This window comes from Saprolegnia parasitica, assembly GCF_000151545.1.
Source record: "Saprolegnia parasitica CBS 223.65 unplaced genomic scaffold supercont2.94, whole genome shotgun sequence".
Lineage (NCBI taxonomy): Eukaryota > Oomycota > Saprolegniomycetes > Saprolegniales > Saprolegniaceae > Saprolegnia > Saprolegnia parasitica.
This window is the reverse complement of record NW_012156488.1, coordinates 54,929-67,327: the sequence shown is the minus strand read 5'-3', so window position 1 is coordinate 67,327 and position 12,399 is coordinate 54,929. Positions and strand designations below refer to the sequence as shown.

At 57.5% G+C, this 12,399-nt stretch overlaps 5 protein-coding genes across 5 annotated transcripts; 4 read left to right on the top strand and 1 right to left on the bottom strand.

The window, feature by feature from the left end:
- Window positions 1–117: 117 nt before the first annotated feature.
- SPRG_13024 (hypothetical protein) lies at window positions 118–4,127 on the top strand (the record flags this gene model as incomplete). Its single annotated transcript, XM_012352218.1, has 2 exons — window positions 118–3,106; window positions 3,172–4,127. 2 exons carry the CDS (start codon window positions 118–120, stop codon window positions 4,089–4,091), a joined length of 3,909 nt encoding a protein of 1,302 aa, XP_012207608.1. The 3' UTR covers window positions 4,092–4,127.
- A 581-nt stretch (window positions 4,128–4,708) lies between these two features.
- Window positions 4,709–5,635, bottom strand: SPRG_13023 (RarD protein; the record flags this gene model as incomplete). The annotated part of the gene is made up of 1 exon (XM_012352217.1): window positions 4,709–5,635. One exon carries the CDS (start codon window positions 5,633–5,635, stop codon window positions 4,709–4,711), a length of 927 nt encoding a protein of 308 aa, XP_012207607.1.
- A 662-nt stretch (window positions 5,636–6,297) lies between these two features.
- Window positions 6,298–8,048, top strand: SPRG_13022 (hypothetical protein; the record flags this gene model as incomplete). The annotated part of the gene is made up of 2 exons (XM_012352216.1): window positions 6,298–7,920; window positions 7,971–8,048. 2 exons carry the CDS (start codon window positions 6,298–6,300, stop codon window positions 8,046–8,048), a joined length of 1,701 nt encoding a protein of 566 aa, XP_012207606.1.
- A 698-nt stretch (window positions 8,049–8,746) lies between these two features.
- SPRG_13021 (hypothetical protein) lies at window positions 8,747–9,409 on the top strand (the record flags this gene model as incomplete). The annotated part of the gene is made up of 1 exon (XM_012352215.1): window positions 8,747–9,409. One exon carries the CDS (start codon window positions 8,747–8,749, stop codon window positions 9,407–9,409), a length of 663 nt encoding a protein of 220 aa, XP_012207605.1.
- A 1,116-nt stretch (window positions 9,410–10,525) lies between these two features.
- On the top strand, window positions 10,526–10,983 carry SPRG_13020 (hypothetical protein; the record flags this gene model as incomplete). Its single annotated transcript, XM_012352214.1, has 1 exon — window positions 10,526–10,983. The coding sequence occupies one exon, from the start codon at window positions 10,526–10,528 to the stop codon at window positions 10,928–10,930; it is 405 nt and encodes a 134-aa protein (XP_012207604.1). The 3' UTR covers window positions 10,931–10,983.
- Window positions 10,984–12,399: the final 1,416 nt, after the last annotated feature.

The following is a 12,399-nucleotide window of genomic DNA, read 5'->3' as shown; positions in this document are numbered from 1 at the left end:
TTGCCTTGGCCGACGCCGCCTTTGTGCATGCGATGGACAATATGTCCACACTTCCGCTCCCCACGGTCCCGACGCAGTGGCCAAGACCCGTCGCTGCGCTTCCTCGGTGGCAATCCCATGTGCAGCTATGGCGAGCCGCTACCCTTTCCGCAGCGGTCGTTTGCCTTCGACGATGCGTGCGGGTCACAAGCTCCAATTCTCGATGTGTGGACCCCGTTCAATGGCCTCTTTGCACTGATCATGCTTGGCGGCAACGCGACGCATGCCTGTACTCACGTGCCGTCGGCGCCAGCGGCCTGCGAGCGGCAGCTGCAAGCGACGACGCGGGCCTACCGCCATCTCATCAGCACGACAAAACACGATACGGTGCTAGCAGCGGCGCAGGCGGTGTTGCCACTGCACCTTTCGGTGATGCAGTTTGTCCTCGACGCACAAGACAACTTGTACATTGACCACATGGACCTATTGCATGGCGACTTTAGCTTTCTCGGCTGGCTGCGCGTCTATGACTGGGCGATGCTGCAGCGCGAAGCGGTTCGCTTTGAAGGCGACCACGACGCGATGACGCTCATGTCGTACGCCTACGCCTTGCTGCCGCTACCGAGCGCGTTAAATGGGTACAGCGCGAGTTGGTATCTCTGGTTCGTCTCGAGTGCCGTGTCGGTCGTTCTCTGCCTCGTTGCGCTCCTCGCAACCGTGCTATGGCTTCGTACGCGCACGGAGCATGTGCAGTGGACAGTCTTTACTCGCGTGGCGTCGGCTGTCTGGCTCAACCGCAGCGCCCTCGTTGTACGCAGTCTCACATCTGTCCTGGCCTTGTCCACGGCCTCGGTGCAGCCGCGCACGGCCAAGACGGCCACGCAATTGCATGTGGACCACCATCCTCTTCTGCTGACGCTGGTCCTGGCCAGCGAGGCCACGTGGTTGAGCTACGCGTGCCACGACGTCCTCCATCCGCTCACAATGCCCTACACGCGCTTGTATGCACCGCTGAGCTCGGCTCTCTCGTGGGTCAGTATCGCAGCTTTGGACAGTCTTGCGCCCATGACATCGTCGATTCACCTCGAACGACACTGCTCCTTGGCCAACATGGACTGGCAAGTCTACTGTCATAGCGGCAGCATTCAGATCGGGGCACCACTTCGGGCACTCACCATCGTCGGCGTGCAATTGGCATCGATCGTCGTCGCATATACAATGATCCGCTGCCGTGCATCGGCGGCCGTCGCGCCAAGTAGCGATGTTGGCGCGCCACCGCTTTTGTATCACTCGTCGGTCATTGCATTTGCAAGCTTGGATGCGAACGGCTGCCTCGATGTGGTCACGGCGGCCATGGCAGGTCTCCTCAACCTGCCGCGCGATCGCGTCTTCCACGTCAACCTGTGGCGCTCGGTCCACCGCCCGTCGCTTTCACTACCGATACCATGCTTGGCCTCACCCCGCAAGTCCAAGGGCCCCGTTTTGCACAAACTGTATGAAAAGGCACGCTGGCTTACATTGTCCGGCTGCGTCGTGTACATTCTGGCAACCTTGACAAGCAATGTCCTCTACTACTCAGTGGTCGCCAACAACCTCAGCAACGACTATGGCTGGGCCGGCTTCAACAGCTCGGGGGCTCAAGCCTTTGTGGCCAATGTGTACAATCGACAACTCATGCTGAGAACGCACGAACCGACGTTTTTGCTCGATGATCCAGGCCACGGCGACTTGAGTCAGCTCTACAACACGTCGACGACGGTCATTCTATGGGCCGAGTCGAGTGCCCGTCGAGAGCTGTTTGCGAAATCGTCCTTGGACGTTGTTGTCGCGAACCTGCGGCGCATGCACCCGTGCCGACTCCCCTGGATGTTTACGCAGTACTGCTGGCTCGACTTGAACAAGAATTGGGAGATGGCGGCCACAGCGTCCCGCCAAGCGCGGTGTGCAACGAGCATGATGTCCAATGGCGCCGTGTACCTCGAAACGGGTCTGCGAAACCTCAACAACTGGACGACGTGGGACACTTGCTGGGGCGATTCCTGGCAGATTGGCTTTGTAAAGCACTTGGAAACCTCCCGCGTAGGACAGACGTGGCTGGACAGCATTCAAAAAAGCGACACGCTCTCCATTGAAGACGAAGTACGTGTCTGGGAAGCCCATGGAATCTCGACCTTTGCGCTGCAGTGGCAAAACTACAAGACGCCAGGCATGGACGACAACATTCTAATTCAGAGTGCACTGGGAATGACGTACCCACTCCAGCTCAGTCAATCGGTGGCGAGTGTTCACACAAGTCAGCAAACGTCGTTTAAAATGTACTGGTCGCTGGCCAGCGATCTCTGGGCGATCACCACCAACACCACTGGCATCGAGGGTGCCAGTCTACTGCGGGGAAGCTCCCTCTTTGCGTTTGCCAATGTATCGACAAGTGCAATTCTGGCACGCAACACGACCTTGGTCCTGCCGCTCACGGCGGGGTTTTCCCTCTTTACAACGGCGGTTGGGCCCTTTGGCGCTATCGATCTCGCTTACGTCCTGCCGCCGAGGAGTCTACTAGCCTTCTACAACGGTGTCCTCCACAACTTGACACACCTCGTGGTGAGTGATCGTGACGCGCAAGCAGCATTTGTGGGTCTCACACTCCAGGCACACTACCAGCCAGTGCCGTTGGAGGTCGTCGCGAATCCGAACTTGCTTCTCGGTGGCGGCAACATCTTTTGTGGCAATGACGTGGCACCATGGCCGGCCGCGAATGGCATGTACGTCGGCTTTAGCGTCACTAGCATGTGCCACTCGGTCTTCACGGGGTATCTCATGCCGACGCCATCGTCCGAGCTGTTTAGTCTTCTTGGCGCAGACATCCAAGCCGCCGACCTTGATGGGACCTGTTACTTGGACACGCTGCAGCCGTCGCAGTGCGCAGCGCAGCGAAAGACGGCCATGGCATTTCTAGCGACCTACCGCGATGCCTTTGCTTCCGCGTCGTTCCTTCGCGCGTCGGCGATCGTCGATATCGACGCGCTGAATGTCTCGATGCTCCAGTACCTTTTGGATGCAAGTACGGAGACGATTGTGCAGCGCTTGTATCGACTAAACGACCCGTCCGATCGCGCCTGGTCGTTCTATGGTGGGGGTTTCTCTTCGAGTGGGCCGCCGGCACGCGCGAAGTGCTCTCTCTTGGCGGTGACGCAGGTCGCATCACGACCATCTCGTCGGCGGCACCCGCGCTCAGCATGGTGCCAAATCCCAATGCGATTCCATCGAGCTTTTCATCGTTATCGGGCTACTGCGTTCAATACATCACGATTGTCCTCATCCTTGTGAGCGCAACGCTCGTGCTCGCCTTAGCATACCACCGCGGCCACATGGAGTGCCTCAACCTTCTCTGCGTCAACCGCATTGTTGGTATGGTCTGGCTCGGCCGACCGTTTGTGCTTGTGCGCAGTCTCTCGGCGATCTGGCTCCTCAACACGAGCCCCCTCACGCTCGTGCAAGCGGGGGTGGGCACCTACTTAACGTCGCCGCCATTAGCGTGGTACACAACGCTGCTCGCCACGTCCGAGATGACATGGCTCGTTTACGTCCTCAACGATCTCTTCTCGTGTGTCTCGCAGCAGTACACCTCTCTTTACGCCTCCAAAAGCTCGACGCTGACCTGGATTGTCTCCTTTGTATGGACGCTCCAATCGCCACAGCTCTACGCCGCGACGATCGACCGACACTGTGTAGCGACTGATATGGACCTCCACCTCACGTGTGTCAGTGGCGTGATTGCCGTTGGCAGCCTGCATCGCCTCGGATACTCGATGGCCCTCATCTGCAGCTGCGTTATCGGGACCTACCTGGTCCAGCGGCTGCGGTACCCGGACTGGCCACCACGTGAAATTCCATCGGTTGTCCTCAACGCGCAGAGCTACTACTTGATGCGACTGCATGCGGTCGATGGCGCCCTTTTGCTCGACAAGACATCGGCGATCATGGCCGGTCTCTTATCGTACGAGTTTCAAGGTCGCGTCTACTTGATGGACGTCAAGAGTTGGCGCGTGTGGCATGAACCGTCGACACTCAATGCCCATCGGCGCGCGTCCCACGTCTTGCCCCGCCTCGAATGATCTCTTGATGTGACCCCGGACTAGGTTCCTCTCGCCACCCTTTAATGGTACTACATAAGGTAATAGACAAAGGTTGAACCGATCCACTCGTGTTTCCTACTACTGTATAGCAAACGCTCCATCAAGGACAGGATGACGTGGGCCGAAAAGTGAGCTCGACAGCTCGTGACACCCCATGCAATACGTTATGATACCCCAAAGCCCTTGATCGCGAAACATATGGCACATGCTGTTGCGAAGCGGTGGTATTAGCTTGGGCCATTCAAGTACTACCTTCTACTCTTGTCCATGACAGAAAAATAATCCCAGCAAGTGGGCTCAACGATCGACGCCATCAAAAGCGTAGCCTCGTCGTTCTCGGCTTGCTTTTGTCAATACTACATCCGATGGGTTTAGGAGATCGCGCCGACTCGACCGCGGCTCACGTCGTTCATGTGATCTCGATCGATGGCACATTGGTCGAGACGGCCGATCGTTGGTTCCTGTGCGAACGTCGTAAGCCGTTCTTACAAGCGACACTAGGAGGGCTAGGGCGAGTTTCGTGTCTCACCAACCTTGCATGTCATCTTTTTATTGTAGTTTTGTGTGTTGGTTTCGAATGCCAACGCGTGTGGGCACTAGACACTATGGAACGACGTCTCGTCCTTCGAATCGCCCGTGTCCGCGGGCGGCAGCGATCGGCAGCACCGGTTTTCAAGTGTATACACGAGGAGCGCCATCCACACAAGGATGAAGCCTGCGAGCTTGGCCATCGAGAGTTCTTCGTGGTAGATGCAAGTGCCAACGAGGAACTGGAGGCTGGGGGTGATGTACTGCAGCACGCCCAGCAGCGTCATGGGCACGGTCTTGGCGCCGGACGAGAAGAAGAGGAGCGGGATGATCGTGAAAACGCCGGCACCAACAAGCAAGACGTGGGTTCCAGCACTGCCGTGGTCAAACGCGGGGTTCATTCCCTTGGCGTCAACCACAATCAAGTAGACCAGAGCCAATGGGCTCAAAAGCAGCGTCTCGACGGCCAGGCCGTAGAACGACGAGAGCGGTGCGGTCTTCTTGACGAGTCCGTACAAGGCAAACGTCAATGCGACGGTCAGCGCGATCCACGGAAACTTGCCGTACGCAACGGCTATGACGCCAAGGCCTGTTGTCGCAAGCCCCATGGCCGCCCACTGCCATGCGGAGAGGCGCTCGCGAAAGAGCACAACGCCGAATGCGACGTAGATGAGCGGGTTGATGAACGCGCCGAGGCTCGCCTCGACGATGTAGCCAGTGTTCATGGCCCAAATACAGATGAGCCAATTGCCAGTGACGAAGAGACTCGAGAGGAGGTACGTACCGAGGACGCGGCGGCTGGCAATTGCCCTCAGAAAGGCCTTGCGATGGCCAAAGCACAGCAGCCAGAGAACGAGGACGAGACAAGACCAGACGAGGCGGTGGCACACGAGCTGAAGCGCGGGCGTCGATTCGAGCTGCTTCCAATAGATGGGAATGAAACCCCAGATTGTGAACGCTGCCGTGAGCTGAAGGACGCCCGTTGTAGTACTCATCTCGGATCCAAATGCCATATATGTGTGTGCGCTCAAGGACTTGAAGCCACGTCGAGGCGAAACACGATGAAGCTTTGGAGAGCCAAGCAGCACCATTCCTTTGGTCGTGAGTGTGTGGACAGCACATAGGTGAGAGCCATCTGGCATCGATGGACCTTCACTGAGCGCGAGTCCATGGTGTCTGAATGAATGGAGGTCGTACCAGGGTCCGCACAGCGCCACCGGCGCTGTCACAAGGCTGGCACTTGCTAGCGCAGCATGGCGGCTATAGCATCTGCCTCTGACCGACTCAAACCATTGGCCATTAGTTCATCTCACACGCTGTTCTCTATGGAGTCTATAAGATGTGTTGCTGTAGACTGACGGTTACTCGACGGTTTCTGTAGCTCGTCTCACAATGCATATGTGGTCGAGATGACCCGTCGTCAAAAAGCAGTCGTCATGACAATGAATATGTGTCCTGCACGCTCGTTGGTATCTCGGAGCGTTCACAGCGAGGTTGATCGCTGTCCTGGCTTGCGATTGGTCAGTATTTAGCCAATAAAAAGCACGTGCTAGGCTTTGACGCACCAATCAGATGGCGCTACAATCCAACAGCACGACCAAGGCGCGCACGGACGACGGAACCTCCTCACTTGCAATTGGCACGGGACGCTACCACGATGGACGCGACGCTCTGCAACCCTGTCCTCCTCCGGCTCATCATTGCGTACCAGCACGGCTGGTGGCCCGACAGCCGCGGCTTCCGCGACGACCCACTCATCTTTGCGTCGTCCAACCTCAAGGAGCAAGTCGCTGCGTTTGGCGACCGGTTCGCGCCGTGGCTAGCGCGTCATGGCCTCGACGGCGTCATTGACCTTATGCAACTCTACCCGCCGCTGGCTCCGTGCATTGCGCTGCATGCAGCGGCGACCGGCAACCGTCCGCTGGGTGCTGCTGCCATCGCCGCGAGCAGCAGGTTCTCGTATTGGGCCGAGCTCATGGGCAACACCGCCTTGCTCCACGGCCATTACGACCTCTTTAAAGCCGACGGCATTCGTGTGTCGGTGCAAGCAGCACTCCAGAGCGGCAATGAGGCGCTCGTGCGACGGCTCTACGCGGAGCGGCCACAAGACGTTGCCGACAACATCGAGGCCGCGATCCAGAGCGGGCATCTACCGATAGTCCGCTTTCTCCACGAAGAAACAGACGTATTGCAAACTGTCGACGTCCTCGAGCTCGCTGCCAAGCATGGCCACTACAACATGGTCGTCTACTTGGCTGGAGAAGGCTACGACGGCGATTTCTGCCTTCTCGACTATCCGGCGGCTGACGGCCGCCTCGACATACTCCAGTTCCTGCACGAAGTGCTTCCCGACAAACGTCTCGAAAGCGCGCTGGTGGCTGCTGCGCGCCGCGGGCACGGGCACATCGTCGCGTACCTTTTGGCCAATGGGACCTCGTCCACCAAGGCGCTCGAGCTGGCCGCCAAGCACGGCCATCTCGATTGCTGTCAACAATTGCTCGCCTACGAGCGCACGGCGCACCCGACGCGCGTTTTACCCGTGTCCGTGATGGTCGCGGCCGTCACGGGCGGCAACAATGCCATCATTGAACTATTGCATCCGGTCCAGATCTGGCCCCACGAGTACATGGACACGTGTGCGCGGCTGGGTCGGCTCGATCTTGTCGCGTCGCTGCATAACCCCGGGTACTTTACGTGCTCCAAAGCGGCCATGGATGGTGCTGCGACCAACGGCCACCTGGCGGTCGTCCAGTTTCTAAAAGACCACCGAGTCGAAGGCTGCTCGACGAGCGCGATCGATGGCGCTGCTGGAAATGGCCACATGGACGTCGTCGTCTTCTTGCATGGCCATTGCAACGGAAACGCCTCCTCTTATGCGTTGGCGTGGGCGGCGATGGGTGGCCACGATCTCGTCGTGCGGTACCTGCACAACGTCATGAAGGCGCCGGTGCTAGATGATGCGCCCGAGCGGGCGGCGCGTGGTGGACACTTGAAGGCCGTCCGCTACCTCCACGAAGAAGGACTTGGCCAATGGACCTCCCGCGTCATGGACCTCGCCGCCGCCTCTGGCAACTGCGACCTCGTGGCCTTTTTGCACACGCACCGAAGCGAAGGCTGCTCGGCCGCCGCGATGAACGGTGCTGTGGAGCACGGTCATCTCGAGGTCGTGCGCTATCTCCACGAGGTGGCAGGTATGACGTGCTCGGAGAGTGCCGTGCGCAGCGCCATTCAGCGTGGTCATGCGTCGTTGCTGCGATACCTCGACGCCAGTGGAGTCGACGTAGTCTCGGCACTGAAAAAAGTGATCCACGGTTCGTCGCGCTCGTCGAGCTCTTGGAGCATGCCAAGGCGCGGTCGCCGCCGGCAAAGAAACAGCGCACGTCAACCTACGGCCATGTACCTTCTTGACACGGACGCTAAAACTCGTCGTCCAAATAACGAGAAGAGTCATCGTAGTGCTCTACAGACGCAAAACAGCGCGCATCAGAGTCTGATTGGAATAGCTGTTGACTGCCATGGTCGTCTAGCGTTCCGTGGTCTTTCATGCCACCGCCTCGCTCCACGTAATAGCGTGAACCACTCACATGTCGGGCGACTGCAAGTTACTAGCTGTGCTGTAGCACCTATATTGACGATAAAAGCTTTGTGTGCTTATGCTGCGAACATGATGTCAGCATCGGTTCGCGGACCACAGATCCACAACAGAAAGGAGAGACCTCGGAGGCCGTCAAGCGAATACTACAGCCAAGGTGTACTCATCACGTCAAGGACCAGCGTAACATGATGATGATTCAGCGATGTGCTCCAAGTAGTTCATGTATGGACAACATCCGCGATCCTTGCACGTGACGTCCATCTCTCGCGACACTTGCACGGATTCAAGTTGGCACGGTGGACTAGGTTTTTGTATTACATACAAACATCAAGAAGTGTGTATCTTTGCACTTTGGCGTTTAACGCGCGTTCAACCTTTAAACGCTTATTAAAACGCCACTTTGCCGTTGGCGTGTATCACATGTCGCAGAAATGGCGCCCATTGGCAATGGCGCGAGCGTCGAGCAGCCGCAAGGGGCGAACGCACACGTGGTCATTTCCCAAGTAGCACCATGTTGCGCAGCCTCCTGCTTGCTCTGTGTATCTCGACGGTGACGGCCGTCGCGCCATGCGCTGGCGAAGACGTAGGCATGGCTCTCATGGGCCCGCTCACGAGCCTCGACGCCGAGGGCTGCGCCAAGGACACGGGCAACATGAACCTCATCGGCGGCGTCTGGACGCACGCGCAAGCCACGAAAATCCTGGGCAGCGACCACTGCGCCAAGATGTGGGCCGAGATGGCCGCCAACCTCAAGATGATCCCCGAGTGCACGTATGCGGCGGGCATGACCAATGTAAAGTACGCGGCCCAGTCGTTCGCAGAGTTCGCCAACGACATTGTAAAGAGTACCGGTGCCCTCCCGGCGACGACCGCGCCGGCCCCCGCGTCGTCGGCCAAGGTATCGAAGCCGACGACGCCCGCGTCAACGACGGCCCCATCGGCGATCGCGACGCCTGCCAACAGCACGGCGACCCCGACGACGGCGACGACGACAAGCGACAACCCGACCACGACGGTGCCGGTTGCAGATGCCACATCCAAGCCGACAACCGCGCTGACAACCGCACCGACGACCGCACCGACGACCACAGCACCGACGACCGCACCGTCGGCAGCGACCTCGGCGATCCTCACGACCACCGTCCTTGCCGTTGCCGTGACCATGCTCCTGTAGACGTATGGTACTACTAGCTTGCGTAGGCTGTGCCAACTTTATTAAATGGAAACACGCAAGTGTATTTGTCGCTGTTCGATGCAACTTTGCCGTGACGACTGTATTGCAACGCTCCCTTCGATCTGTCTTTTCTTCCCGCCAGTGCCAAGACCGAAGGGGCACCGGAGGCAAGAATTAGGACCACCACTTTTTAGCTTTTTGAGGGAGACAGAATACAGAACTACAAGGGTCTATGCACAGTTCTATTTTGACCCTTGGTGGCTGCAAGCAGTAGCTGCACGAGAGTTTCAATGGTTCGATCGCGGCAATAGAAAGGCCAGATAGGAAGATAGATCCGGCCATGCAATGCTCGTGCGGGATGTGTATTCCAGTGTGGGACGCGCTTCAATCCATATTCCAGTGCCGCGACATGGGGTTCGATACCGGAGCAAGCATGCGAACCATACTACTGTAGATAGTTATTAGGAAGCCTCTTTCGTCTTGAGTATCCTTGGCCCTAGGATGCCACGCATGACACCTTGAACACGTTGAAAAAGGGTACCACGACGACGAACCAGCGCCATTCCGTGCAGTCAGAACAGAGATTCTGCTCCATAACACTACAACCACTTGTAGCATCAAACTATCGCATCATCATTCTCCGTAGGTTGTCGCCACCGCCATGAGTCTTCGATCATCGGTCTCGCTCCCACTGTGCATTGCAGTGAGTAGCGCTTCCTGCCGCTTCAATCCTGGGTTGCATCCGAGAGAGGTTCAAGCAGCGCTCTCTCGTCGTGGATTGGTGGATTATAAGCGAATCATCGCGCGCTATGTTTCGAAACGTGTCTGGATTGGTTGCTTTTCCGCCACTCGTTGTCGATTGCGTGGATTCAGCCCCATTGCGGCCTGGCTGCAAGATCGATCGTGGACCCAACGGCAAGGTACTCTCTTCCCGTCTCCACAGAGACTAATACATACTAGTAGATATTACGGGTGGGTCCATCGTCGTTCGATAAGCCGTACGCCGCAGGCCACATTGACGCAGGTTTATGCCACGTGCGTAATGCTGGTGGCGCCTCACGTCATTTGTAAATTCTCTACCTTTTGCCCACAAGACTCATGGCTGCGTTTGTTATCATGGCTCTGATGGCGGCGACCACTGCCGCGCTGGAACCGTGCGCGGGCCAAGACGTTGGCATGGCCATTATGGACGCGATGACGAGCTTGGAAGCCGACGCGTGCGGCCGCGACACCGGCAACGACAACCTCCTCATGAACGTCTGGACGCACGAGCAAGCGCTGCAGATTGAAGCGAGCGCCAACTGCGCGCAGTTCTGGACGCTGCTCTCCAACGGCGTCAAGAACATCGACGACTGCATTTACGACGCGACGACGGGCATGAGCAGCTCGCAGTACGCGGCCATGACGTTTCAGCAGTTTGCCGCCGACCTCGTCGCAAGCACGACTCCGTCGACGCCGAGCCCGACGCCCAACGCCACGGTCAATGCGACCCACGCCGCCGTGCCCCACATCTTTTACTAGACTCTTCGTATGTTAATCGATCTCAACTCGACGTCCAGTGGACAACCCGACTACATGGCGTTCTGGGGTTGAGGCACAGTGACGTGGTCATGAGGCCCGTTCGTGATGGACCTCCACGTGACTTTGCCACGAATTGCTCGCATAGCTTATCGTTTCGTGGCCATCGTTGAAGAAATGATAGTGGCAGGTCACTCCATAAATATGTGGAAAGACGCCGTGATGCTTCCAGAAACTATGCAGTGAGGAGCATCGCGAGCCACACTAGCTCGACCAGGAGCTCAGGAGCATCATTTGACCTACGCCCACCAAGCAGATGCGAATCGACACACGACGATGCCTCGTGCACCAGGCAACCCCGAAGCGCCAAAGAACGTCGTCCATCGGTATGTGCGTCGCCGGATCGAGGAATCGCCACGCCGCTGGCCGCGCCAGGTCGCTACCTCGAAACATCCCATTGACGTTGATGGTATTTACTTGATGGTATTATTATCCAGCAAAGCACTTGAAGCGACCAAATGCGCAGGCCAGCGCATCGTCGCGCTGCGTCTGCCTTGGTTTTCGGCACAGACGCTTGTGATGGCACTTGGTGCTCGTAGAAAATTGGCGCCACGACGTGCTTGGAGGCCAGCTGGTGCACTAGACGGTGCGAAAAGAAGTGAGAGTTTTGCTGGCTAGAGAACGGGCTCACGAAGAGCTCGTTTCCATCCCTGACATGTATAATACTAGTATGCCCAATCAAGTTGCTCGTGGATGCGAGATCGTCGTCAAGCCTGTCGAAAAAAAAGTCATTCAAAAATGCTATCCAAAGTTGGAAAATATGAGCTTTTGAGAGAGACTTCGGCGAAATAATGTGTACGAGCTGGTATTATACCACCAAGACTTGGTACCCCCACCTCACTTTATGCAGCAGCTCGCAGCGACTCGAACGAAGCGCCGTTGGATCTTTCGGCAGAAAGCCGGTCGCGACCCATCGCCGCGCATACAAATTCCAAGAGACCTGGCCAGACGGCTTGGTCGGGTGTTAACGCCATGCGCTCTTTTCAAGAGTCAGGTGCGTTATGTGGAGCATCGAACAATATTAATATAACAATCTATACAAAAAGAGAAACATTGAGTGATTTTGAGCTCAATACGATAACGCCGTATGCTCTCTATTGTGTCTTGTAAGGTTATCCTCCCCGTATCCGGATTAACACGCTGTATCCGGCGGCCGTATTTCCATCGCATAACGGTAGCAGAGCGGATTCGAGCCGGTTGCCAGCAGCATCGACGATGGCCCCACCGCGCCGCCCAGTCCGCATGACGTCGTCCATGGCCGACGCTGCGGCGACGCCCCATACGCACGACTTCGCGACCATGGTCGATGACGTCCCGCGCCCTCGCGGCGGCGCGCAGCCCAAGATCCCGCCGCAAAAGTCGCGGCTGGGCTGCCTCCGCTTCATCGACTCGCGGCCATGGCACTACTTCTT